This window comes from Chelmon rostratus, chromosome 3, assembly GCF_017976325.1.
Source record: "Chelmon rostratus isolate fCheRos1 chromosome 3, fCheRos1.pri, whole genome shotgun sequence".
Classification (NCBI taxonomy): domain Eukaryota; kingdom Metazoa; phylum Chordata; class Actinopteri; order Chaetodontiformes; family Chaetodontidae; genus Chelmon; species Chelmon rostratus.
Window position 1 is genome coordinate 8,936,920 of NC_055660.1, and position 26,817 is coordinate 8,963,736.

General features: G+C 41.9%; 1 protein-coding gene across 1 annotated transcript in view; it reads right to left on the reverse strand.

Annotated features, from left to right (window-relative positions):
- The window catches only part of dlc1 (DLC1 Rho GTPase activating protein), a 77,206-nt gene extending 53,560 nt beyond the window's left edge, over positions 1 to 23,646 (reverse strand). Inside the window, exons 1-4 of the mRNA XM_041965644.1 lie at positions 21,656 to 23,646; positions 16,627 to 16,761; positions 16,172 to 16,285; positions 3,736 to 3,769 (exon numbers count right to left, since the gene is read on the reverse strand). Coding sequence (XP_041821578.1) covers positions 3,736 to 3,769; positions 16,172 to 16,285; positions 16,627 to 16,761; positions 21,656 to 23,590 — 2,218 coding nt within the window. The 5' untranslated portion in view covers positions 23,591 to 23,646. The remainder of the gene's footprint in view (positions 1 to 3,735; positions 3,770 to 16,171; positions 16,286 to 16,626; positions 16,762 to 21,655) is intronic.
- Positions 23,647 to 26,817: the final 3,171 nt, after the last annotated feature.

Genomic DNA, 26,817 nt, shown 5'->3' on the forward strand with positions numbered 1-26,817 from the left:
GAGTAGAGAGGAAATGAGGGAGAAGAGAGGCAAGGAAACAAAAGGGAGAGCCAGACAGACAGAAATGATGAGACAAGTTATTCACAGGAACCACCAACTCCCTGAGTCCCTCTCACATACAGGACTCCACTAAGGGTGCTAAACCACTTCCTCTTGCCTTGGTTTTCCTTTCCTCCACCTACATCAATTGCTGTAAACTATGAGTCTATGAGTCCAGGTAAAAGGTCAGGCTTTAACCCTACTGTTGGTAGGATGCCCATCATTGTGTTCTGTTTATATATTCCCACTGGTTTATATTTAGATCAGGAAGGTACAGCATGGTGCCTCTAACTTCAGCTACAATCAAGGAAACAAAAAGATAGGCCATTCTTAGAAGTGTGGTGTTGACAGCTCACACACTGGTGGGAGAGAACTGGTCTGCATTCTTCTGTTGCATGCATAAGTTGAAATGTTGATGTCAATCACTTACAATGACTCGAGCAAAATCAGAGTCATATGCAGCCAAATTAGTTTAACATGTTCACATTATTGGACGACTCAAGACAATTGTATGACTGAAGCGTTGATTAAGGGTAAAAAAAAAACTGTGCTTGGTTAATATAGCACCATACGTGTATTTTCCCTTCATTATTTCCTTCATACACATTATATTTAGCACCAATTTGGACATACTATGCAGGCTTACGGAAACATTTTTGTGGTTGTGATTACGACTTGGATGTTGATGTCAACAATATTTACCAGTCAGAATCTAGTAATTACCTGCCACATGACATAAACGTTGTTATATGAAAAGAAAAGCATCTTGGTCATAAGGCTACACCGCTAAACACTCACTTCACAGTGGCTGATTTCATCTCACTCACCCAGTCTTATTGCTCCTATTACTAAATAAACAACCCACCAACAATCAACCACCTGATCCTTCACCTGCCCAATCGGAAGGGACAAATGGGTCAGTTGTTTGGGGTTAAATGAGTGAGAATGTGTAAGACGACTGATGGCCAGAATGAGACTGCACAGTGAGTAACCTAGAAATCTTTACCAATGAAACTCAATTATACCAATGATAAATAGACAAATTAATACATATAGAGAGTAAACCCTGTATTTTATCAACCACAGAGGACAGTATTTTGATACATTAAGAATCCCTCTCCAGCTACTTAATCTGTCCTTCACTCACATAAGATAAACCTGTCAACTTCCTGGATGAGAGGATGTGAGGTCACAGAGCTAAACAAGCTGCCACTGAAGGTAAGCACTGACTAATTTCTTGTCCTTTTTATAATCACAGATACTGTAATTCTGCAGCATCTGTGCCTGTTAAAGGGACACTAACCTGACCAATGAATGTGTGATGTTACCAGGTGAGCAAAAGACCAAAATTATTAAGTTCAAACACTCAGCTTGATCATGCAGTGTAAAACTGCAGAGCTACAACTACAAGAACGTGTATTCATTCACGTCTATTCTTCTTCTGTGTACTGAGTGCAACTTTCATGTGAGAGTCAAACCTTTCTCTTGGTATGAAACACTCACCCACTATGAGCCACCCCCACTTTTGCCTAACTGATGTCTCTATTGTTTCTGTTTAGCCAACATGAACAGCCATGATTTGGCCACAATAGACTCTAGGAGGGAGATATTGAGACACCTAGTTAGAAAATATACTCATAAAATATCAACAATTTATCATTTAAAAGAAAAGAAATGTAATGACTGTTCAATTAAGAAGCTTTCACAAGGGTTTTTCCCCTCTACATATTCATCCTAATGCTTGAAAATCGTCACATAATCAATGGGCAGAAAGCATGAAATCAATTTCTTTTGGCTTTCACGACGCCGTTAAGTGCTTCTTGAGTTTGTTCTAACAGAGCAAAGACATCTTATCTCTCATCACATCACATGCATCTTCTCCTAGACCATGCCCAACCAGTGATAAGGACAGTCATGCAAACTTGATGCATGACTGCTCTTATCATCCTCAGATGGTATGCAGCATGATATGAGCTGCATCATTTCTGTGAACAAACACTCCCCTGAAGCTCAGGCTGGGCTATGCAGCACCACAGGAGCCCCATAAAGAACACTTCTAAACAACATGCTGTCAGTCGTAACTCTGCTGCGTGTAGACACATCCTCTTTGTGCGCAGGAAAGCTGTGACACTGACCGCTCACTAAAGGTAAACCTGATGCCACGGGGAGGTCATCAACTGTGGCGTTACAGAGCGTGGGGCTGTGGAAACTTCTTGTTGATCACTGGTGTGCTTCCGTTGTCACACAGATAGTAAAATTAACCATGAATGAGCTGTCTTTCATGGCGTGCAGCAGGAGCCTTTAGGGCATGGTGTGTGATGTAACACTGTCACAAATGTGTCATTCCCAGGGGCTTAAATGGTAGAGATACAGAGGGGTCTTTGAAGTGTCACAATGAACACTGGGCTTTGTGCTCCATCAAGTCCCCCAAAACTCCGCCAACTCCCATCATACCCCAAACCCCCCTCCAGAGTCCTGGGTTCCATCATACAGGCCCAGAGATGGAGGTTACATAACTTGATTACAGGAAGTCAGACTGATTTAAATGAAGAAAAATGACCAAGAACATTTGACCTCTTTGAAGTTGGTGCTGTGCATTTTTGCAAGCTTTAGCCTCCTTGTAAAAAACATTTGGAGTGGGCTTTTTGCCAAAAAAGCAGTCATGCTCACATATGCACATATACACACACAAACATACTGACAGCTTGTGCACATTTCCCATGGAAGGTTTTCAGCAAGTGGCGGTAATTAGAGGGAGAGACAGAGCGAGAGTGAGTGAGGACTCCCAGCGGGCTTTGAGACAGCGGGGAGCAATATGAAAGCCTCGTCCCCATGTCGAACCACCTCGCTGGTATTGTTTACCAGCGGACTGACGACACAGGGGGGTGTTTAATGAACACTGCACCCCTGCCGGCTGTCTGAAAGTAGGTCTGTCCATCCATAGTTTCCTGATGACCCTGTGCATTACCGGCAGACTGCTGACAGAGAGGTCGGAGCCAGCATGGAGGGGGCAGTCACTACAGATTGAGTTTCTTCTTAAGATCGATTCATAATAAAGTGTGCAAAGTGGATCACAGTAAGCATTGCAAAGTGATGACATAACATTTCAATACAGTGATATTCATCAGGAGGAAATCATGAGGCTTGATAATTGTAGGCCTACAGTTGAACAAATACTACGCAAGTTCAGTTGCAAAAAGTGCATTTGTGCCAGGGTGTGTATTTGGATGGATTTACATATATTCTGCATTTAGCTGTTTATTCTCACAAGTAAGAAATGGGGGCCAAAGGCAAATAAGTATGGGTCAAAAGTTTGAGGCATCAGACGCGACATCCAGTCTGGCTGTTATCTTTGAAAGGCGACTGGCTCGATGGTTTCATAGATGAGTCTAGGATCTTATCTACACTTGCATCTAGTGTCTCATGGAACCAGAGCCTGTCCTCCTCCACTCAGCCCCTCCCTCCCTCTTCTCTTGCCTCACGTTGTGAACACCGGACAATGCTATCAATCAGAAATCGTGCGGCAGAATCTCCTCACATGACACCAGACCAGACACAGGCCATATCAATTGCAGACGAACACTTTTTCCAAATGCACGTCAAAAAGAAATAAAGCTAAATCCAGCCAAATGCTATTATGTAGAGTGTAGAGATCTAAAGTGAACAAACGAGGATGAAAAAACAGCAAGGACTCACCAGCTTTTTCTTTCTCAGGAATGGTAGAGGTGCTCTGGGAGAGAAGAAAGAGAAGAGAAAAGGGATCAGTTGAGGTTACTTAGGTTTGATGCATTTTCAACCCAAACAGTAAAATCCCTTCATGCATAGAGCGACCTTTAAACATTGCTTAATAAACATTTAACAATGTGTTTGTGCAATGAAAAGTATGAAGAACTACTGATAGGAAATGTCAAGTAACAGTATTTACTCAGCGTAATGATGTTGTGTTAGCTACGTATTTAATCCCTTTGCATAAGACACCAATAAAACAAATATAGGAACACAGACATATCAACAAGGGGTTTCTAAAACTCCACATGCATAGTTTTCTGATGTGAAAACGTTCTAACAAATGGTCAGAAAAGATAACTAACCCGCCAGAGACTTCTGAACAAATATCACATCATTAAAAGTCGGAGCACGCAGCACACTTTCCTCTGTTTCAATGTTGATCCAACCCTCATGCAGACATTACTGATAAAATCACAACACTTCTTGTAGCCATAGTAGATTCTCAGCATTCTGTGCATGTAGTATTTCCTTCTTTGGCTTTGTGGTGGGTTTTAGAAACTAAAACTGCATCAACACAGGGTTTCTGGTAAAAAAAGAGCAGCTGTTTCATTGGTAAAGTGTGTGTGTGTGTGTGTGTGTGTGTGTGAGGGGGGAGCAGTCAGCTGGAATGCAGAGGTCTTTCTTGCCTCTGACTTTTGACCTCAGGTTTCTTGGCTGACCTCCACACCCTGACCTGTTTTAATCCACACTCCCCTGGAACAGATCAGACAGGACAAGGAGGACAAGGTATATTCTCAATAAAATGTCTCCACTTTGTCCACAGTGCCGTCAGTGTGTAAATATCTACTTTATCTCCTGATGTTCCTAATAAGATAAATGCCACCTCCTCTGTGTTTATTTTTCCCCCCTCAGGCCTAATTAAAGCGATTTAGCTGTACCCTGCTGTGACTGCTTTAAAGCCTGTTTACCCTTTGGCAGCTACTTACACAGCCGATTCAACACAGCCAAAACCACAGCGATAATCGTCTTAAAGGAACAGTTCGACATTCGGGGGAATGTGCTTATTTGCTTGCTTTGCCAAGATCTACATGGTGGAATCGATGCCACTCCCGTGCTTGTATCGTGAATATGAAGCTGCCACTGGCAGCCACTTCTGGCAGCCGGTCACTGTAGCACAAAGACTGGAAACACGATGAAACAGATAGCCTGGGTCTGTCCAAAGGGAATAAAATCCATCTACCAGCACCTCAGATCATGAAAACAGGTTATATCTCATTTCTTTAGTTGTACTGAGGTATTGTGCCTCCTTGGAGTCTCCTTTGGTTGCCTGGCAACCTCACAGTAACAACAAGGCTCCGGGATACCACAGCTCCCAGCCAAGAAAAGTCCTGAGATCTGCTCTAGCCCCGCCGCAACCCTCAAGGATAAGCAGGTATAAGCAATGGATGGATGGATGACCACCCATAACACCGCAACATGTCGTTCTTATACTTGAGTTTTGCATAGACAAATCTTTTCAAATCCGACTAAGGTGAAGTTCTGTAGCTCATAGCAATTTCTCCTTTGATGCACTTTCTGTGGTAAACAAACCCAAATTTAATATATAAACATTAGTGTCATTATTAAACATTTTACACAATATGACTGTAGAGCATGTTCTACTATGTGAAACAAACAGAATGAATCAGCAAAAGCAAAAATGTGACTACAGGACCTTTGAATCTCAAATATCAAGGGGGCTCTTATATTTAAGATGAACTACTGCAAGCGTGACAGAGTCTGGTGAGAGCGGATACAATGCCTGCTCTCATACGTGAGTTTGTTTTTGCTAACGCGTTAGCTGATTAGCACTGGATAACATGTTGTCTTGGTCCCAATCTGTCTCTCTCAGACTTTTTAGAAGAAATGGGTGAGCTGTCTACGCGTACATGCTTTATCCACTATGAAGTCCATCACTATGTCTCTATGTGTCTGCATACGTAAGTGTGTGAACATGTGTTTGTGCACAATGTGTGGGTAAAAACAGCATTTATTCACTCCATGGGTTTCAGACGTTTCAGACACAAAGTGGGTAAAATTCCCCCTGTGGACAAAAAGCTTCACAATTTATTGCTGAGTAATGACCTAAAAAAAGACACCATGGTGAAGCCACAGCCAGAGAGTCCTACTCATTCTTCTGTCACTAAATCACCGGTACAAACAGATCAATGGTGAGGTGAAATCAGAGATAGATTTATACTTCCCCTGCATGCAAAACACTGTTGGCAGTGAGATTCAGTCAGACAACACAAACCTTTACAATCATTTTAATTTAAAAGATCATGACTATCTTATTTAATTCATTAAAATGAGCATGGTTTATAGTTTTAAGCTTCATAGTTTTAAATGTGTGTTCTTCCACAGCTAAAAAAAACATAGTCCCAAACAAATGCACTATTTACTCCTATTTGAGTAGCACATGAAAAACTAGGGACCGAGTGCCACAGACAAGGTTGGGAAGTCAGAAAATATGAAGAAAGATGGACAAAAATGTTGCAGAAGGGATTGTTGACAATATGAAGCCTGTAGAATAGCACCATCCTTACCCTTTAATTCTGCTGTGATACACTGAAATATATCTCCATACATTTAGAGATCACTCCATCAGTTCATGGGTAAATTCGTGCCTAACATTTCTTATCTTATATTGTGGCGCTAAAGAAAAAAATATTAATTATCAGCTACAACTCTACAACTCGTAGGAAGAATGGCCTTGAATAATGGAATCAATATGGGAGGTCTGTTCTCTGCTTAGGACTAACAAGACATTTCAGTTCACCAGTGTGTGCCCTTCCTATTGTGTAAACACCACACCACGGGTTCCTGTCAATGACCCATGAAGTCACTTACACACAGTCTAAACCTCACCTCCACACAATGCAGTGTTTTCCCTCATAATAGCAATTACAGTTGAATAAATGTGAATGTGAGACCACAGAGCCTAACAAGTATGTGAATGAATGGGTACCAGTAAGTACCAGTGTTTTCATAGCACCACGGTTGCATATTTTCCCGATGTTTGCCTGCACTCCCCCTGGCATGCCACAGCGCAGGTTGTCCCAGTGTGGGGTTGTCCAGGCCGTGTCAGGTGTCCACTGGGGAGCTGTAGGCTGCAGAGCACACAAGCGTCAGCTGCCTCATTTACTGCCACTAATTTACTGGAAGTGGGATGTGTGAGGGCACAGGGGGGTAAGGTATGTGTTTGCTTTACACGTGTGTGTGTGTATAGTGGCCTGCAAGCATATGTGCCTGCATGATTAATCACTGCAGGGTCATTATTGTCATTATTGGAGCAAGAAGCATCATAAAGTAGGTTTTACAACTAATCTTTTAAGCATTTTACAATTACCAACAGAAAAGCTGTTACTTGTTTCAGAAATGCTGAAAAAAAAGAAATGCAATGTTTGATGTTCTCATGTGTGCCTTTGCAATACCAGAGTTTTGGTACCAGTAGAAATAAGCATGCAAGAGATTATCCAACACATATTTTAAGAACATTTTAACATTTAAGGTAACTAAAATATTGTGTATCATGTTTTCCAGCTCTTTACTGGAGCTATACGATGTTAAAACTGAGCAAAATATTCAAACCAAAGACTATGTAGAACATTTCCATCAAATGTCTTACTCATCATTGCAGACACAACAACAGAACAACATATTTGGTATCTTTGGACGAGAATACAAAACAATGTTCTGAGGGCAGAACAAACTTTGACTGAAAAGAATAAGCTTTGTTATGACTCGTTTACTGGCGAAGGAAATCAGAAATTATCTGATCACAGAAGAAGAAAAGTATGAAGCTAACAAAATATTTGGTGACAGCTCTCAGAACGTGACAGATTTTGATATTAACATTAACTAATCATCAACTAATCAACTAACCCTACATTGTGTACAGCCGTGCGCACAAGCCTCTCTGTGTGAGTTAGTCAAAGTTGTTAAGCAAGCCATTGGCATGTGGCTCTTGCACAACAAATCCGAGCAATCCATGCCTCTCTCAACCCCACCGCCACCCTCTCATCCCCAGCCCCCTCCTGCGCCCCAGCTGCAGTATGTGTGTGTGTGAGAGTGTGTGTGTGTGTGTGACCACCCATGGTCTGTACTGGCCAAGGATTATGGGGCTCAGGCTAACCCAAACCTTTTTCTCCACCACTTAACGCAAATGGCTAAATTGGTGCAGATGGCTTACGGTCAGGTAAGCTCGCGGCTCCAGCACTAGACGCATGAGATAACTGTGACAGAGGGAAAAGAGACATTTCATGTGTGTGTGAGTGCACGCGCACGCCTGTCCAGAGCCCTTGGAGATGTTATCTGGTTTCTGGTTTTTGACTGGCATGAATGTGCTCTTTCTGCCCTGCACTTATAAAAGAATTTATTCTCCACGCTCTGTCGACCCCTGAGTGCACGTGTGCAGGGAAACGTGGGAAACAATCTCATTTTAGCCTTCTCCTTGAGGAAAAGTCCTATCCCCCCAACCCTCATATTTTCTCCCCCACATCCCCTTTCCACATTTTAACAGTTTCCATATGTCACACTTGGAGTGTGTCAACAGGAAGTGATGTGATGACTTAGTGTAATGATGCGTTGGAACATTTCCTGCAGAAGATGTATATTAGTGTCCAGATGTTGGATTTAATAGCTATTTGAAAAGAAAACAACTCCTAGCGAAATTTGGTGACACTTGAAAACGTCTCAGTTCCGTGTACTGACATCTTGTATGACACGAAAGGCTCAGGTGAAATCTATAGCATGAATGGGTGCACTTCGAGTCCTTGGCTGTATTTGGAGGTTAATGATTTTACCGTACCCACTGCGCACTCATTCATACGAACTTACACACACACAATGACCGCCAGCCGAGGCCTCGTTCTCTCACTCAACCTTGAGTCATGAGATATGTTCTCTATGGGGTGATGTTGACTGAAACAGTGAGAAAAGTTGATATGCACACACACAGACATTTAGTGCTGGGCCCCTGGAGCATAAACTGTGAACTGTTGACTGGCCCCTGGAATCTGTCACTGGACAAGACAATAATTTAACTTCCTCCCACAATGCAAGCTAACTGGTCACCACCAAACGTCACTTCTCAGGTTATTCTCACAGGTATGCATACGTGAAAAGTATTCATTTTTCTAACATCAGGCATAACTTCATTAAAAATGAAATGTATCCGCATGTGTGCAGGCAGTCTTTTTCCCAGCTAAAGTCCTCAATGAGACTCTGTGGTTCTAACTATGCACCCAATAAAATATCTGGTTGGCACTGATTCATACACAAAGCTTCACCTGCAATAATAAAACAAAAGTCAAAGCACTTAATGAGGTTAAAATAATGTCCTTCTACTTTTGTTAGGTACATAAATTCCAGAATATATGAGCAATATATAATTTTAGCACTGACTGAAAATTCTGTAGTCAAACAGCAACAAATGTGATGTAAAATATGCCGACTATGTAACACTACATAGACAATTTTACTGCTCGAAAGAAAACAAATGTACAACAAATATATTAGAGTTATCAGACTGATTAAGAGACAAAATGTGTCACCTGTTCCCCACTCACCACCAGGTTGAATTTGTGGCTTATGGCCCAGAGTTAATAGGGATAAGCCTCATGATCCCAACTGCACCAACAATGCTAGCCTGTGGATTAGCTGCTGACATTTTGGGGAGAGAGCGGAGAGTGGGTTAACAACACAGAGGGATTAGACTGTCCTCTGCAGAAGACTGTGGTGGCCCCATAGCAGTCCTGTGGCAGACACACAGCTTACTGACTTACCAGAGGAATCAGTGGGCGAGACCTTGCTGGGTCATAGTTTTGTAACATTTACTAAAGAATGCAGAATCGTTTACAGGGCACGGCATTTAGCTGGTCAACAGAGCACTGACTGCTGGGTGACAGAACAGTAAACACACTTTGTGCACAGGTACACTTTCACCTCCCACAATAAGATAGTTAGCTCTAAATAAAAAAAAAACCCTTAATAATTAGGTCTCACACCTTCCTTTGGCATTAAAGCTGAGGGCAAAGATGAATAACTGAGTGAGGCACTCAGGTGTATATTGGCTGAGGTAATGTAACTTCAAGGCAAACATGAATGAAAACATCCAAACAAAAATGTGAACACATGCCAAATGTCCCAATTAAAACCCTAAATCACAAGCCTGAATAAGTGTTACCTAAATTGCACCTGGTTTTACAATGAATTCCTGTGTACATGTTTCAGCATCTATGAATTTGTGTGTGCGCGTGTCTGAGAGTGCATTCAGTTTGTTTGTTCGCTCTGTGATTTATGGCTGTTCATTATCAGCGGGCTGCAGGGGTGTTTCCAGATGCCTGCATTTTCCAGTCATCCTTAAGATTTACTGTCAACAAGTACCATCATCCTGCAACTATTCGCTGCTTTTTTTACTATCTCCTTTATGTAATAGATGTTCGTTTCACTTCACTGACTTAGTGCGTGCCTTTAACACCACCAACTAGTGCTCGTTAGCAACAAACAGTGGACTGATGTTTTCATGTTGGATGCAAAACCATGATTCACTTAACTTTTTTAAAAAGTACCGAAAACCATATGGAGCCAGTAAATCACACCGATAATGAAGCTGATGTGATTTAGGCGTTGTGCCACAGTATGTTGTCATAAGACAGAGAGTTGCCATTGAACACAGGAGTGTAACGCAGATTTATGTGATGTGTGATTTCCACAAAGAAGTCTTATTCTGTGAAACAATTAAACACATCATAGCTCAAATCAATTTTGACAAAACGTTCAGTGTGCACACTGAGTCAGGCTGATACATGTGGAGAATCTTAATAAATTTCACGACGGCGTGTTTTGGTTCGTGCTCTGTTTTGGTTTGTGTTTTGTTTTTTTTTCCTTTTTCTGATGATACCCTGCCAACTACAAAAAATATAAACTATATTTACTCAGTATATCCGTATCTCTCCAATTCTTGGAGTGCTTTATGAAATGCATACAGCCTTGCATAGACAGGAAAAACAAGATTTCCTTGTTGGGGTTGAGGAGAAGTTCATTTTCCACATCCTGTTCCAAACACAAGCCTTTTCTTTTTTCTTACCCTCTTTTTCTAAGCCACAGCAGGTCTGTGTTTGTCTCCCTGTTACAGCTGTGCAGAGCATAGGAGTGACCTTGGGGACAATGACACCACACAAAGCGGATAGCGTGGCCATGACCAGAGCCACTACTGGCACCCCTGGTCACACTGAATGGCGGTTGCTTTCATAGCTCGCTGACTCATTATGGCCTACAACAGTCTTTAAGCCAAATATGTGCATGGAATGTGGGCAAACATAATTACGCTGCTGCACATGGTGTTGACTGTTGACCAAGGACGGGACCGAGAGAGAGTGGGAGTGAATGTAGAGATAAATTAAAGGCAGTGAAAGTAGCAAAATATTGAGTCTTTTATCTGAGTGGGACACTGAGAAGGTGTGGTTTGGATTAAGGATGTTTGGGGACTGTGAGGCTGCCAAACCGGAACACAGAGGAAGGACAGAGCAGAGATCTGCTTGTGACCTTAGCACGCAAACCACAGCACTTCTATTGTCCACCAGACCACAGACAGATAAAGAGCTATATACATACATAACCAACAGACAGGAGATGAAGTCTTCCGTCATTCTAAAATAAAAATATCTCTCAATCAATCAACCACCAAAGACAACCCTTGAATCCAGACATGAAAAGACTTGAAAGTGGTACTTTCACTGTAAAATAGCGGCAAAACCACCAAAGTGTGTGTGGAGTGCTGTTGCCGCAGAGACAGAATACAGATCCAAACAAAGGGTCAAAGGTTGCCCTGTTTTGGACTGCCTACCAAAGGCAGATAGGATGAGGCTAGGCACAGAGCAGCGCCTTACCTGCCACCATATGCTTGACCTGTAAAACACTCCTGTGCTAAATTTAACAGACAGCCATGGTCTGCACCTTGTTCAGTAGCCGAGGTCTTTAGAGGATTCTGAGTATGTCTCTCTGGTGGGAACGCTCCGTGCTGAGGGTGACTGATATGTTGTTTCCGACTGTAACATTCAGAGGAAGGTGGTCAGGGGTCAGCAGCCTCCACCCGCCTCTGTGGCTTGGCACATCCTCTGCAGCCACAGAGCTCTAAAAATAGAGTCACATAACAAATGGCTCTCACACCACGCATAGCTTACGTTTGTCACTATAGACTATGTTTGTAATGGCAAACAGCTTGTACTGCTATGGCAAGCTCTTATACCAATTCTTTGAAAAAATCATAACAAAATCACTGAAGCTAATACTACTCAAAATTGGAAATAATTATACCAAATCTTTCACAGAGAGAATATAATTATACCTGAAACAATCAATAAATTAACCGATCAAAATAATCGCCAACTATTTTGATAATTTGTTCTTGGAAAAATGCAAAACATTCACTGGTTTTAGATTCTCAAGTGTGAATATTTTCTACTTTGGGAGCTTTAGGAAACTGCTTTTTAAAAGTTCATAGACCAAGCCATTACTTGATTAATCAAGTAACATAATTAGTAAATAAATCGATACTGAAAATAAAAATAGTTGCAGCCCTAAATATATTATACAGCCAAGTCAGTAGATACAAATCAGTCTATAAACCAAATAAAAGACACCTGTAGAAACACAACAATGCTAGACAAATAAAATTGCAAGACACCTGCTACACTAAGCAAGTAATAGAAACCTGCCAACAAAAACAATCTGGGCAAAGAATAGCAGTTCCACCATGAGAGAAGAACACCTGCTGTGGCCCAACATCCGCTAGATGTTAGCCCCACATTCGATGCAAGAATAACAGCCACCTGCTGTCGGCTAACAATAGCCACCAGCTTAGCTAGCAAGGAGCCAAGAATCTATTCACTTGAACCCAATGCCTTATCCACAACGGTGAATGATACTGTGCACACCAAGTGAATGTCCAATCATCACCAACGTACACAGCCACATACAACCACTTCACATTTATCATTGTTACATAAGACAGAGCAGTACAAGTATGTGCTCAGTATCACACCAAAGTGTTGTACTGAGTGTCAGGAGGTGTCAGGGGAACAGTTAAAAAAAAAAAAAAAAAAAAGTACCAGTTACCTCTTGCATAACCCATCATAAGATGGAGGGAATGCAAACGGACAACGATAAACACTTCACCATTCTCTACGAGCATCACTCTTATCAGAATACACACACAGCCACTGCTTAAATCTATCTAATCATCTTTGATGAACAGTGTATGTGAAGAGCAAAGGTGGAGCACACTTACAGAAATGCAATTTCTTTGAGATTGAAAGTTACTAATTGGATTGTAAGCCATCACTGGCACAAGGACAAGGGAGTCGTAGCCCAGATCTCCATTACCTCCATATTTGCTGGTTACAACAGAAGCCCCAAAACAGTGGCTATTGCCCCCAGAGGCTAAATCGTCATCAGACAATAGCTCATGTGTTCCGAGACTGGCCACTCTTCTGCATTCATCCACAACACGTCTCCGGTGGTCATCCAGAGTTCAATGAATACGATATCAGCCAGCAACAGAACTGTTATCTGGCTGGTATGATTCCCCATGCTTTATTTGCATGACCCATAAGCATAATTTATTATCCACCTGACATTGAAAGCAGTGACAATCACTTCAGTCCCCCCAAGTCCCCACATTCACTGATGGCTAAGACGGTGGTTCAAAGCCATTTGATCTGCTAGCTTGGTTCGGCGAGGCATCAGCAGGTGAATACTAGCTGCACACTCTCTAAAATTACAACAGATTTCTTTTTAGATATATTTCTCAGATTGCTTGGTATTAAAGAGAACAGAATTAGTGGGAAAGGGAAGAGAAAATAAACACAATACAACAATTTATAGTGTAAAAAGTGAAGTACAAATAATTCATTTCCTCAAAAAAGTGGATTTTGTCTTAAGTTACTCAACTCTCACTATCAGTTGGTGTGGCAGAACTTCAGATTTCAACCTGACTGACCTTCTGCATGGAGATATTTATCTTGGTGCTTTATATAGAGTATCAAGGTAGTGTTTTAACAGATCCACATACTTCTACCTTTATCTTGACTGCTTGGAACTTCTCAGAAATCCAAGAAGTGTGTACAGTGGCCATTTCTGTGTTGATGTTACCTGTAAAATGGGTAGCACTCACCATTGGTTTGCTAAATTATGCGTTGTTTGCTGTCCTGTGTAAACTTGCAAATACCTTCTTGTTAGGACTTATGTCTAGACATGCTCAAGGAAACGCATGCAAATTCTAGTGAGAAAGCTAAGTAGCACAGAGTCAGTGATTTATTTATCTTATCTGGCATTTTTCTTATTTGAAAAGGTTTTTATATCAGCCTGGATTTGGGCTTTTTTTTTTTAACAAACTATCTTCAGCACAAAGTTTGTTTTTAGTAATTTGATTGTTTGGATGTGCCTGTACATGAGATGAAGTAAAGGGGAAATCCTCCAGTTTAATGCAATCCAAAAGTCCTATTATTCTAAAGCTTGTAATGTTCAGCCTTTGTCAATGTACAATGTCCCATGTACAGTCTACAAAAGCTTTCAGGGTTGCAGTATAATGGTTAATACTAGGAGAAAGGATGAGATTATTTCCTATTATAACATATGAGATTACACTCACATCAGAGTGAAACAACGGTGAGACATTTGTTTTTGACTCTCCGTATTACCTTCCCTGTGATTTAGAACTGAGTAGTGTTTTTATATCACAACAAATGACAGTAATTATTCTGTGCTTGTTTTATTATGTGATTATATTATGTACTATATGTTGTCATCCTGAAAAACAACTGTGATGTCTTTTTGAATCAAAGCTTTAACCTCAACCCTGGTTCTTCCTCACATCTGCCTTGTGTTTACATCATTTAAAGGATTTGTATTGTCTAGCGAAATAGATTAAGGGGGCGTCACAACACACTGAGTGTCAAAGGACTCAATAGTCCCCTACAACTAGTAACTAGTGAGAATCCCCTTCATGAAGTCATCATCTCTTTGGCCTCTATCAATCACACCACGGGGCCTCCACTGTAAAAAGCCTCCTATTAGGCGCAGTGAAAGCACTGTTTACCCAAGCTTAGTGAGTTACCTTGGGTTACTGCTGGAATGGGGATTGTGGAAACAGTTGGCCACAGACATAATACAGCACACATCACAGAGTATGTTGTTCTTTGACCCTTAAATTAACCGTCACACGTGAGTGAAATAAAGCAAAAAGAGTTGTGACGTGCAACAAGACAAAGCTAGGATTCAGGAATGTGAGACGTCCTCTTCGTCAAGGAATTCTGACGCTTCCACAGGTTGCACTGATTTGTTCTAGCTAGATAAGAGGACTGTTTTGCAAAAGAAACATCCTGTTCGGCATTTAGGGTTATCCCATTATGCATCACAACATCATGAGATAAAATTGTCTCAAAGAAGTTCATATTATATGTGTGCGTATGTGTGTAATCATTTACTTCTACACCAGTGATTTCTTGTAAAAGCTTGCTTGAGTGCTCAGGCTGCTGACTACTGGCCTTGTTCACTTTGACCTCGTTCTGAAGGCAACAGCAAAGCAAGGCTGACAAAGTCATTAAGTAAGCAAGCAAGGGGTTTGAAGACACACGTCTCACTTGAAGCGTGCCCCCCCCCATCCCTCGCTTCCCCCCCAGCCCTGACTTTTCACCCCCAGACCCCCCTTCTGACCCTTTTGTTGGGGAGAAACGGTGTAGATCTTTGGAAATGGCTAATTATAGAGTTTTAACGTCCACTTGGCTAAGCCCTAAGTGCTGGGGGACATTCCTACAATTGGGAGATTCAAGTGTGGTTGTGTGTGTGTGTGTGTGTGTGTGTGCCCTCTGTGTTTGCTGTTTTTGTTGAAACTTTTGTACAGCTATTTCCCAAGAGAAAAACATTTGTTTTATTGGACATATAAAAGCTGTTTTACAGTAGCTCTATGCTCAACTTAAAAACCAATGCAAATCATTTGAAATGTTTTAATCATGGGCAATCAAGAGAAACCAGAAACCTATAAAACAGCCACAACTATCCACAACTGATGTTACAAGTCTTAAAACCATCATTAAAGTATATAATTTATACAATTCTTCTGGATCTTTCTGGGATGTTAGAATAGTATTCATACATTCAAAATAGAGAAACACCCTGCCAATTTCAGTTTAGAAAAACTACAAAAATGAAAAGCAAAGGAAAGAACGTGACGAACGATCGTGAGGGATGACAGTGGTAAATGATGTTGATGGTCTGAGAATGCTCTCTTTCCAGATGTGTCACCTCATAACCTGCTGATTACGGTTTATACTGACACTGATATGATACAGAGCTGACTTACCCCACTCTTAGGTTTCGCTCCAAGGGCTGGCGCAGATCCTGAGGATGAGGTAGCAGCAACGTGTGCATGTGGAGGGTTTTGTGATGCTGCTGGCACAGATCCTAAATCAAACTCCTACACAGGTAAAAGACAAAGACGACAATGCAGGCATTACATTGCTGTGCACAGAGCAGTGTCTTCCTCTATTTCAGCATGTCCTCAAAGGGTGAGCATAATTTTACAAAGCAAAGGACACAACACAGATCATCAGCAGATGAATGATGCACAGTGTCTACAGACATTGCTATGCCTCAAACTAGCCACTAGGGAAAAGATAAGATTATAGCAGTTGAAGGAAGACATGAAAGAATGATTCGATCAATGTCATTCATTCACAGCAGCTTTAAATAAACAGTTGTTTAATTTTAATTGAGAACTTTCAGCAACATCCAGCAGGGTAACATGCAAGTGTGTACCAGGAGTTGTCGTCGATGTAGGGTTGGGGTGCTGTCCATGGAGGAGGTGGCACTGAGGGCATTCTCAATTTCCTGGTCCAACTGGTCCAGCTTCATCAGCAGCAACACCATTGAGTCCAGACGAGCATGCTCACGCTGAATAAAGATAAAAATACAAGAAAAAATATAGATTACCATTGCACTGATCTTAAAAATGTAGCAAGACAAACTATCACATCATGTTATTTCTGACCCCTCATTGGGAACTGCAACTCGGGAGAGTTAATCGCAGGTTTGGCGGTTCGACCCCCGGCTCGCCCTGTCCACATGTCCAAGTATCCTTGATTGAGACAAAGAAATCAAATTGCTACCGACAGATAGGCCAGCACCATAAATGTAATCCATTTACCATTAGCCTCCCCTCTCAGTCTTTATGTTTTCTGTTGAATGGTCTAACCGCTAATAAAGCAGATTATTATTCAGTAATTTGGATTAAATCTATTTGCAGTTTTAGCTCAGGCTATATTTTGTTGGCAAACATCAGACATACTGTAGCTGCTTTACTAGAATACTTTTCTCACATTTGCATTTTCTGGAAAGTGACAACCCTTTCTTCCTATTACCTCAACCTTTAATCAAGAGTCATACATTTTTTCCTTAGCTCATTGAGCCATCCATACAGTTCTTGGTTTTACTGTCATCTACATCAAAGCTAACGCAGGGATCTTAAGCCATAATAAATCATCATCCTATTAAAAATACCTTCTTCTTTTTTTACAACCATAAAATAAATCAAACCTACAAGTAATACTTATTTGTGACATCTCCAAACAATTAATGCCAAACCGTTTTAGTTCTGTTCCACATCCATCTAAACTTTGTCTCTATTCAGGGAGCTCTCGTCTGTTCCTTACATCTCTTTCCTCTTCCTTTTCAGCTGCTGCTGATAACTCTTATCCTGACACTCTTACCCTGTGCTTTTCTACATCCTTCTCCATTCTGCACAGATAGCCTTGGTTGTTGCCTCTGTTTTTTCACACACCCAGTGCATTCAATGTTTGTACATTGTTGTATCATCGCTGGTCCAGTTCTAGCCATATGACTTCAAGACTTTAAATATTTTCCCTGTAGTCCTCTAATCTGCAGCGTTCAATTACCCAGTCTAATGCTGTGATAACAGGTCACACACTGACCTCAGGTGGTGTGTCTCCAGTAAGACAAGCTAAATGACATGCAATTCAACCCACCTTCACACGCCACCTACCACTCTGTCCTTGTATGCTATCCCTCAATCCTGTTTTGTTTGATGCAATATAGGCCCTTGTCTCAAGTTCAAAAACTTGTAAAATCCCTTTCTGGAGTTCTTAACACAGTATGCTTTCATTTCCCTCTGCCTCTGTCTTTTATCCTGGCTCCGGGTGTGGCTCTGTCTGAGCTTCTTTGTGGAGAAGAACCCCAAGAAATTGCATCACACGACTTGCTCATTAGTCCCAAACAAACCTTGTTACAATCTCCGCTAACAGACCCTGTTAAACACTTTATGAGGGTGAGCTCATTGGACACACAGCCACTGTGATTGCAATGTCTGTGCAAAGGTATAGAGGCGTGTTGACATGTTTCGTGTTCATAATGTGATACATTAGAGAGAAATCTTACTGGGTTATGTAGGATAAAGGGAGTGCTTTGTACAAATCATAAACATATCCTGTGAAGTGGCGAATGTGGCTTGATTTTGCTTTAGTCAAGTTTACAATGGGTGTGTTGTGATGACAAGATTCATACGAGCTGAGCTGTGACTAATGCTAATGTGTGTGAGGTCGACAGGCTTATGGACCCTAGATAGAATCTGCATCATGATAAACAAGCTACAGCTCCAACCCTGCGCCTGGCTCCCATCCCTATTAACGTCTTATGACTTGCGCTTACATTTATTTTCCAGTTAGTGCTCCATTAGCCTGTCAAAAGCAGTTCCTATTGGGTTTGCTGAAGGAGCAAACAGACATCATGGGCCATGTGTCTCATGGAAAACGTGTCTTACACTGATGCATTCACTGGCACTCGTGGCAGAGCACATCGCTACGTTCTTTCTCCTCGGCAAAGTATCACAATGAAACATTGTATCGCGGTAAAACAATGACATCTTTACGAGGCCTCGCTGAATGAACAAAAGCATCTGGCTCGAGATGGCAATAACAACCACAAAACGGCAGAGTAAAAAACAAGTGCAGTGCAATGTCAGGCGCCTCAGAGGCAAACTTTTTTAGGGGGCATTTTGGTGGTTTGGGTGTTCTCAGAAGCTTTCTTTTCTCTCTTTCACATCTTTTGAGGTTTCTGTTACATTCCTCTCGACTTCCTGTTTTTTTGAGATGGGAGACAGTTCCCACACTGTTTGAAATCTTAGACCCCTCCTTCCCCTTTCCTTGCTCTCTTTTTCAAACACCCTCTTACACCCGGTGGTCTGCATCCCATTTCTCAGACCTGTCCATTGAACTGTTTCTTTCTCTGGAGAGCTAAACACAGTGTGTGGATTATTATGCATCAAAGTACAGCATGTACACTTTTTTTTACGTAGGTGTCTCATTCATAAAGTGACCAAAATACATGCGTTTGATTAATACAAAAGTAGAGAGGGGCAGAGAAAAAGACAGAGTGAGCATTGAGACGATGATGTTGCCAAGTCGTCTGCTGTAAGATAAACGACAGTTGAGCCAGTTTGGCCCTGAGGTCAGGATAAGGCCTTGTTGCTAAAACAAATAAACACAAAGACCAATATCAGGTTAATCTGAAGCCATTATGCAAACCAGATGGGTTTGCGAACTGAAACTGCAACAACACGGTTCACTGGGGACATAATCATTAGTTAGTACAATATCTTTTCAGAGATAATTCCAGGTCGCTGCTGCCATTGTCCAATCAGATATAATAACATCAGTTCAATCATTTTTCTTACTCAGGAGCCTCCTCTCCATTTTCTTTATGCTGAATACAGAATGTTACCTCTCTTGTGGGTAATAACGTTACTTTTTACTACCTAGTTTCTTTTCTGTCCTCATGACCTGCCCTAAAGCACATATTCTTAGTAAACTGGCTTCATACAGCATGTAAATACACCCCGTGCTGTGTGGCGCAGTCAAAGAGGAGGAAAGCCATCACCATATGGTGGATGGATTGCCTGGCGCCCACTACTTTTATGGCTGAACTCGTCTTTTTGAGTTCCAGGGGCCAGTTCTTTTAGATATTTAATCCAAAGGTTTAAAGTCATCTGAAGATTGAAACTGGGGCCAGTGGTAATAAATGCGGCACTGGTTTTCCATGTCCCTCCACTGGACTGTGAGCTCTCGTTTTTGGCAGCTGATGGGGTGACGTCAACATTGGTCATGACTAACAGGGCCACCAAAGTTTCTACGCAAATGCAGAATTTATGTTAAAATAACGCAACAGTCCTGCAATAACAATTTGTGTTGAAAATCTCAGTGCTCACACAACTCAGAGGCTTTTCATTAACGCAGATACGACCAGTGTCAGTGGGTGATGCATGAAGCAAACACTGTGACTGATCGCATATATTACTCACTCGGTATCATAGCTGGGTTTAGGCTTCATATTCACATTCATAATTGTATTAGCAACAACACAACATCATACATTATACATACAGAGCTATTTCTTTATACACAACTGAGTGGCCAGTTTGTTAAATACACCTAGCTACAACAATTGCATTAGACTGCAGACTACAGCTAGGTTTCTCTAACAAAGTGGCAACTGAGTGCATATTAGAGCAAGTTAATAACACATTCTACAATTGAACATGACCAAACAAGACCACAAGTCATCGCCAATGCAACATATATTGTCACATCATAGAAACGATGAGGCTGACATCACCCCACGTCCCACACACTGACCAACAAGCCAGTTAACCACTGCACTGGACGCCTCAGCTGATTCATAAGTAACACATAAAGCTCATAAAATATCTGAATATCTTGTTTTTTTATGCTTATAATATAAATCAGTTGAAAAAAAACACAGGAATTGATAATTAACAGAACTAAAATGAGATACATATGGGATTTATTATATTATTGGAGGTCATTGTTTTCTATGTAGGACTGTAAATCCTTCCCTCTGAGCTCTGTACCCAACTATACAATGGCCAATGCACAGCAAACATCAGCCACCACCATTCAGCATTGATTAACATTTAATTAATACCATATAAACACATAGCATATCAACACTGAATAAATTGTTTATAACACACTATAATGTACTTGTAGGCAAATAGTTGTCATAACTACTGTACATTAACCAGGCCTATGCCCTAATTTTCAAAACCTGTATATTAAACCTGTACTACAACTCTGAAACCAACTCTAGCAAAGGATTTTCATATTAAACTCTGTGAGTGTTGCTGTTTACAAACGGGTGATCGTCTTCAACAAGAACAGATCACAAGAATTTAACCTTCTCCAATATGATGCTTGTCTAAACAACATGCCTGCATAATGCGCCCTGCGTTGTACCCAATGGATTTCTTGTTGTTATTTAAAAAAGGCTAACACTTCAACTACTAATAGTGTATAAATACTGTGTCAGTTCTCAGGCCATTGCTTTGTTCCAGCAAGTTTTTCAGCACTTTATGAGCACCTTATGAGCATGCTTGCTAGCGAGTGTAAATAGTACAACATACAGTATTTGCTGGAGAATTCAGTTTAAGCCTTTCACCCTAGAGATTACTTGAGCTTCCAACCCCCTCTGTGTTCATAGTCTCCATGCCCTTATAGGACCTTGTTTTGCAATGAGCTGTTGAGAAAGAGTAAAACATTTCACAGATCCCCCCCCACTCACAGATCTGTAAGCATGTGAGAGTGAAGTCATTGTTTTCCAACAGGCTTGCCAGAGTGTGGGACAAAAATTATTTGTAGGCCGTATATGCCTGGTACGTGTCAGTTCGATTTGAAAAAAAAAAGACAAAATTAATTCAAACTAATACCACTTACGATCTACTGCATCCCTTCCACATCTATCCTTCATGTAGCCTTACCTTTCTCATGCGCACTTTGACCACGCTGTCCTCTTTCTGATCTCCAGGTTCATGCGCTCCATCTAAAACTGGACCGGCAAGTTGTGTGTCACTGTAGATAGCTGTGTGTGCGGCCTCATCTGTCTCCGCCATACTAGAGACTGCTGCTGCTGGTCTGCGGTGTTCCCTCTGACCATCTGCCACCTCAGAGGCAGGTGACTCACTGAAGTAACAACCAGAGGCCTCTTGGTTACCATGGAGTCCCTCTGGTGAGAGCTCATCGTAGACCTCTGCAGAGCATGGTGGCAGGTTTTCGGTGTGCTGTTCAGTAGCTGCATGTTTATCACCCACGTGGGAGTGCTGAACATCTGGATTTGGGGTGAAATCGGAGTTCTTTTGAGGATCCAGTACAGGGGTGTCATCTGGCTCAACGTGGCTAACTTCTGGGATAGTATCCAGTTTTGAACAGCTATTTTCCAACTGCTGAGCTATGGTTTGATCTTCACAACAAGCCAACTCTTTAGACACTGAGCTTTCATCTGTGTTTTCCGTTGGTTGACTTACGGATGTCGTCGTTTCCAGATACTGGTCTGCACACTGAGTAATGCTTGTCTGTAAAGGGTTTTGTTCTGAATATCCTGTACACAGTTTTTCAACTGTCAAAGAGCAACATTGACCTTTGAAACAAATATCAGATGATGTGATTGGCCCATACCTGACTTCTGCTGCCTTCTCGCTGCTCTCTGCTTGTGCACTATCCCCTCCCTGAGGCCCGTTCATTGCTGTCATTTCAACATTAGGCTGTTCCAATGTCTGGTAGGATATTTCACAACCACAAGTCTGATCCAACACCCCAGTGCAGTCATGATTATCCTGCTCTCCTCCTCGGGTGTCTCTTGAGCGATGTTTAAGTCCTGTATTTTCATTTAGAGTTTCTGGGCCATTTAATCCATCCAGCTTGTCAGCAGAATCTGCGCTCCAGCTTTCACTTACTCCTTTGTCACATACTTCTTCTACCACTAAAGTCACAACTGGTTCCACAGTTTTCTTAGCCTGTGACATCAGATCACCACTCTCCATCATATTAACTGAACTGTGTAGCACATCAGCAGGTAAGGTTTCGCTTGCATCAGCATGGCCAGAGGTGGAAATCGTCTCTTCCTCTACATGTGGTAGGTCAGTTTGAGGTTCCAGTTCAGCAGCAGAGGACTGGTTTAGTGTGACCTCAGAGATTTCAGGAGGTCTGCAGTAACTCTCTGTATGGCTCTCCTTTGTTTCCTGATGATTTGGAAGTTTGCCAGGCAGATCACCAGCAGATTCAGACAGTGAAGGCCCATTGTTTGATGAGATAGAGATGCATTGTTGCTTTTCACAAGCGATATGCTGACTTTTAAAGACATTATCGTCACTGCAGATGTCGTGACTCGTGCTACTCTCTATGCAAACGTCACCTTCACCATTGATAGCTTTCTCACTGCTGCAGTCAGTTGCACAAGAAATATTTGCGATAGACATCCCACTGTTTGAGCAACAGTGAGACTCTCCAGAATTCCCGATGTTTGCGGTTTGGAGATGCTCTGATTCAGAGGCCCTTTGGGAAATGTCAACATCCACCAACTCGAAAGGGCCATGAACAGACTTCTCCTGCAAATCCAGAGGAACTTTCTTATTGCTTTCCATTAGCTTCAACTGTTCTGATTCAGTCTCAGAATTCACAAAAGAAGCTGTCATCTCAAGTGTCTGAGCCAGGTCCTCTGTGGGCAGTTGGTGGGAGCCCTCTGGCATGGAGGCACACCTTGTCCGACGACCTTGTTTGGAAGCCCCTGCTCCCAACCAAGGCCCCTCGCTGTCCACCCCATGACAGCAGACCAGATCCAGATCATCATAGCTGTACTGTAATCCTGAAGCGTGAGTCACGTGCTCCTCCCAACTTCTTTTCCGTATGGCTACTGGCATGGTGGACAGCCAGTGCTATCCCATACAGCTGCTTTTGACGACAGGCAAAAATGGAGAACGAGATCTGCTGCAATCGAGAGGAGACATGGGGATAAGAAACTCCAGTGTTCCCAAGTTATGAGTTTACAGTAACTGAATGTGCAGATGACAATGTGGTAAATAATGTTTCACTTTTTAAGTAAACAGCTAGGGAGTAGTGAGTGGAAGTTCAAGAGGGGTGCAATTATATTACAATCACAATTTCCTGGAAAGTATAAACTCTGCTGGATCTGTACACGATGACAGGATTCACAGTTATGCTAATCAAACGTTGGAAACTGGTATATTTTCAAGCAGAGCAGAGAGTTTAGAAGCTTGCAGGAATAAACCCAATGAAGCCACTTGGATTCTAAAACATCAAGATAATCCTCATATGTAGATGCCCCTTGTTTACTTTTAACATCTTTACAAGAAGAAGCATCACCAAACAAGCTTGCTATTTTCACTGCAAACCTTTAAATACACATTGACTTTAACTGTGTAAAACCGGCATGTAAAATTCAGGGTGTTGGTTAACTGTCACTCTGCATCTACCCATGCACTGCCACAAGCCAGCATTATCATAATACACACTGTGGGTCCTATCACACGAATCAGACCAAGCTCTATACAGCTCTGTTTTTTGTTCCTGCTGTTTTAGGTCAGAATGTAGAGGAGTAGAGGAACACAGGGATACAACAAGAAGGATGTACTCAATTCAAGCTGACATCTGCTAAAAACTTAAGACTTATGATACAGTTTCAGTGCAATTTCTCAATCACTGTTCACACGTAAAAAGAGTCAACTGAGCTGCTTCTTACCTAACACATCCAACAGTTTCCTAAGCAGTAAAATTTCTATCAAAATTTGAGCCAGATGTTTTTATCTCCACTTTTTCACCTTTTGTTTCCTCAGGAGAAGACCTGGATGGTACCAACCGCCATCTGCACCCTCAGGCATGAAGCTGCACCTGGTTATTAGTCAAGTACGGAAGGCTACAAAAACTGTCCCAAAGCAGTGGCTCTTTCTGCTTGGCCTCGAACCAACAGCAAAACTGTCACCTCAATACATTTCAGGTAATTTAAGATGGAGTAACAGGTTTCCTTTTGTAAATTCTCCAGTGATGAAATCGTTGTTGTTTTTTACAATATAAACCAGTATCTGTACATACATTTATTAAAGTCCAGGTGATAATCCAACAAATAGATTAGAAATCCAGTAGTTGGTTGGAGTGCAGTTATCCAGATTTTTCTCAAATTGCTTTTTCATTCATCCACCAAAACCAATACGTCCACGCTTGAGAAATATGAATCCATGTCTTTCCAATGACTTGACATACGTTGTACTTTACAAGCAGTCCTTAGTCTAGGTTTCTGCTAGCCATTTTCTGGACTCCAGTCAGTATCTCCGCTGTAAAACTGTCGGAAAGGCAGCGAAGCCCCCAAAGGCAGGCAGAAAGCCGGGGAGCAGAGAAAAGTCCAAAGACAACTTCCATCTTGATCACATTAAGGTTTTTGCTGACGCTGAATGCCGAAGAGTCGGGGTGGTGTAAGAGGGGCCGGGTTTTCTTTCCCCCATTCCACTCCTGCTTCCCTCCGTTCTATCCTTTTTCTCATCAGGTCCCCTCCCCGCTGGTTTTGACAGGGAGTCTGAGTCACATCCTAGGAGCCCCATCCCCCGTCTCACCCAGCACACTATACGCATTTATTCACTCCACCCTCCTCTAATGTACTTTCTCTCCTGACTGCTTTAGAAACTTCCTCGTCGCTTCTTCTCTCAAAACCTGTCTCTCCCCTCTCCTCAGTGGACGTTTTCTTCGTTCTCACTTAGCTTGCTATTTCACTAAGCTGGGCAAGGCGCCCACCAGTTGGTTTTGATTAGTAACAGACAAGCTGCCTCGTAAGACCTCTGGCTGTGGGCCAAGAGAGATTGCATGTTTTGGCATTTCTGAGGAATGCTTTTTTTTAATTTGTCATCTTGTAACTCTACAAGCATTCTTAACCAAACACACTGGCTATAAAAGCAAAAGCAAGGCATGATATCTATCAGATATACGCTTTGAGAATGGATTTTTCAAAATATTCTGTGAGAATATCTGAAAAATAAAAATCACTTTTAAAATGTTGCACAGCGGTGGGGACAATGTTAAAAGTGCTGTCAACCTGATATCTTTGTTTTATAGTAGAACTAATGGAAGAAAAAACACTACAGCACCCAAATGCCAGTAATTCATTTCCTAATATAGTCATTTGTCAGAGCCACTCAGCAGAAAGAAAAGCCAGAGATATTTACACTTAATGTCACAAAGACAAATGTTAATCAGCTAATTTTGTTGATAGTTTCATTGAGACACGGGTTGTAAAACAAATAATATATACAATTGACTTCCATTGCCAGTTAAAACCTTCAAGGATCTCAAAACCTCCTGATTTACAATAGCACAAATAATTTTATCACAACTATTTTCTAAGTAGGGTCATTTGCACAAAAAGGGCAATGTGCCACAGCAGCAGGGACAGTGCAAGCACAAGAGAGAACTGGAATGAAGCCCCCTCCAACTATCCCCACAACCCTGGCCTCTAACCTCTGGGTCGTCCAGATGTGAGGTGAGGCTCTGGATGAGTCTTTTCTTAGGGGCCTTGGTGGGAAACTGTACACTGCCGTCAAAGTTGGCTCTCCAGGGACACAGATGTTCGTACTCAAGGGGAAGGATCCAAGTTCAACAAGACTCTCTGCAGCATGTCACATGATGCACTCTGTGGTTACGCCAAGTGCAGTGTAACGAAATGCAGATCTTTTCAGTCACAGTAGCGCCCATGCGGACATGGCTGGTGATTGAAGTGCAGAGGCTGACAGAGAGCATGACTCAGGCGATCCACTCATTACCTCCTGTGGACATCCAACACGGGCCTGTAATTTAAAAGTCTAAGCCTCCCCCCTGCCAATCCGACCATCCTGCACAGCCACAGGGTAACGTCCTATGTCACAATCTGGCCCGTCAGTGACAAGGTGCAAACACATGTTTACTCAACATGTGTGAAACTACATTTCCATGTGTCTGAATGTGTGTTAGCTGCAAGAGTACTTAAGCATTAAAACTAGAGAATTAAAACAAAATGTAACTTGAACAAGAGTCTACAATCACACTAGCAGCTCTGTGAGGCACAGCGGTGCTTTAAGGTAAAAGCAAGCATGCATGTTAACATGCA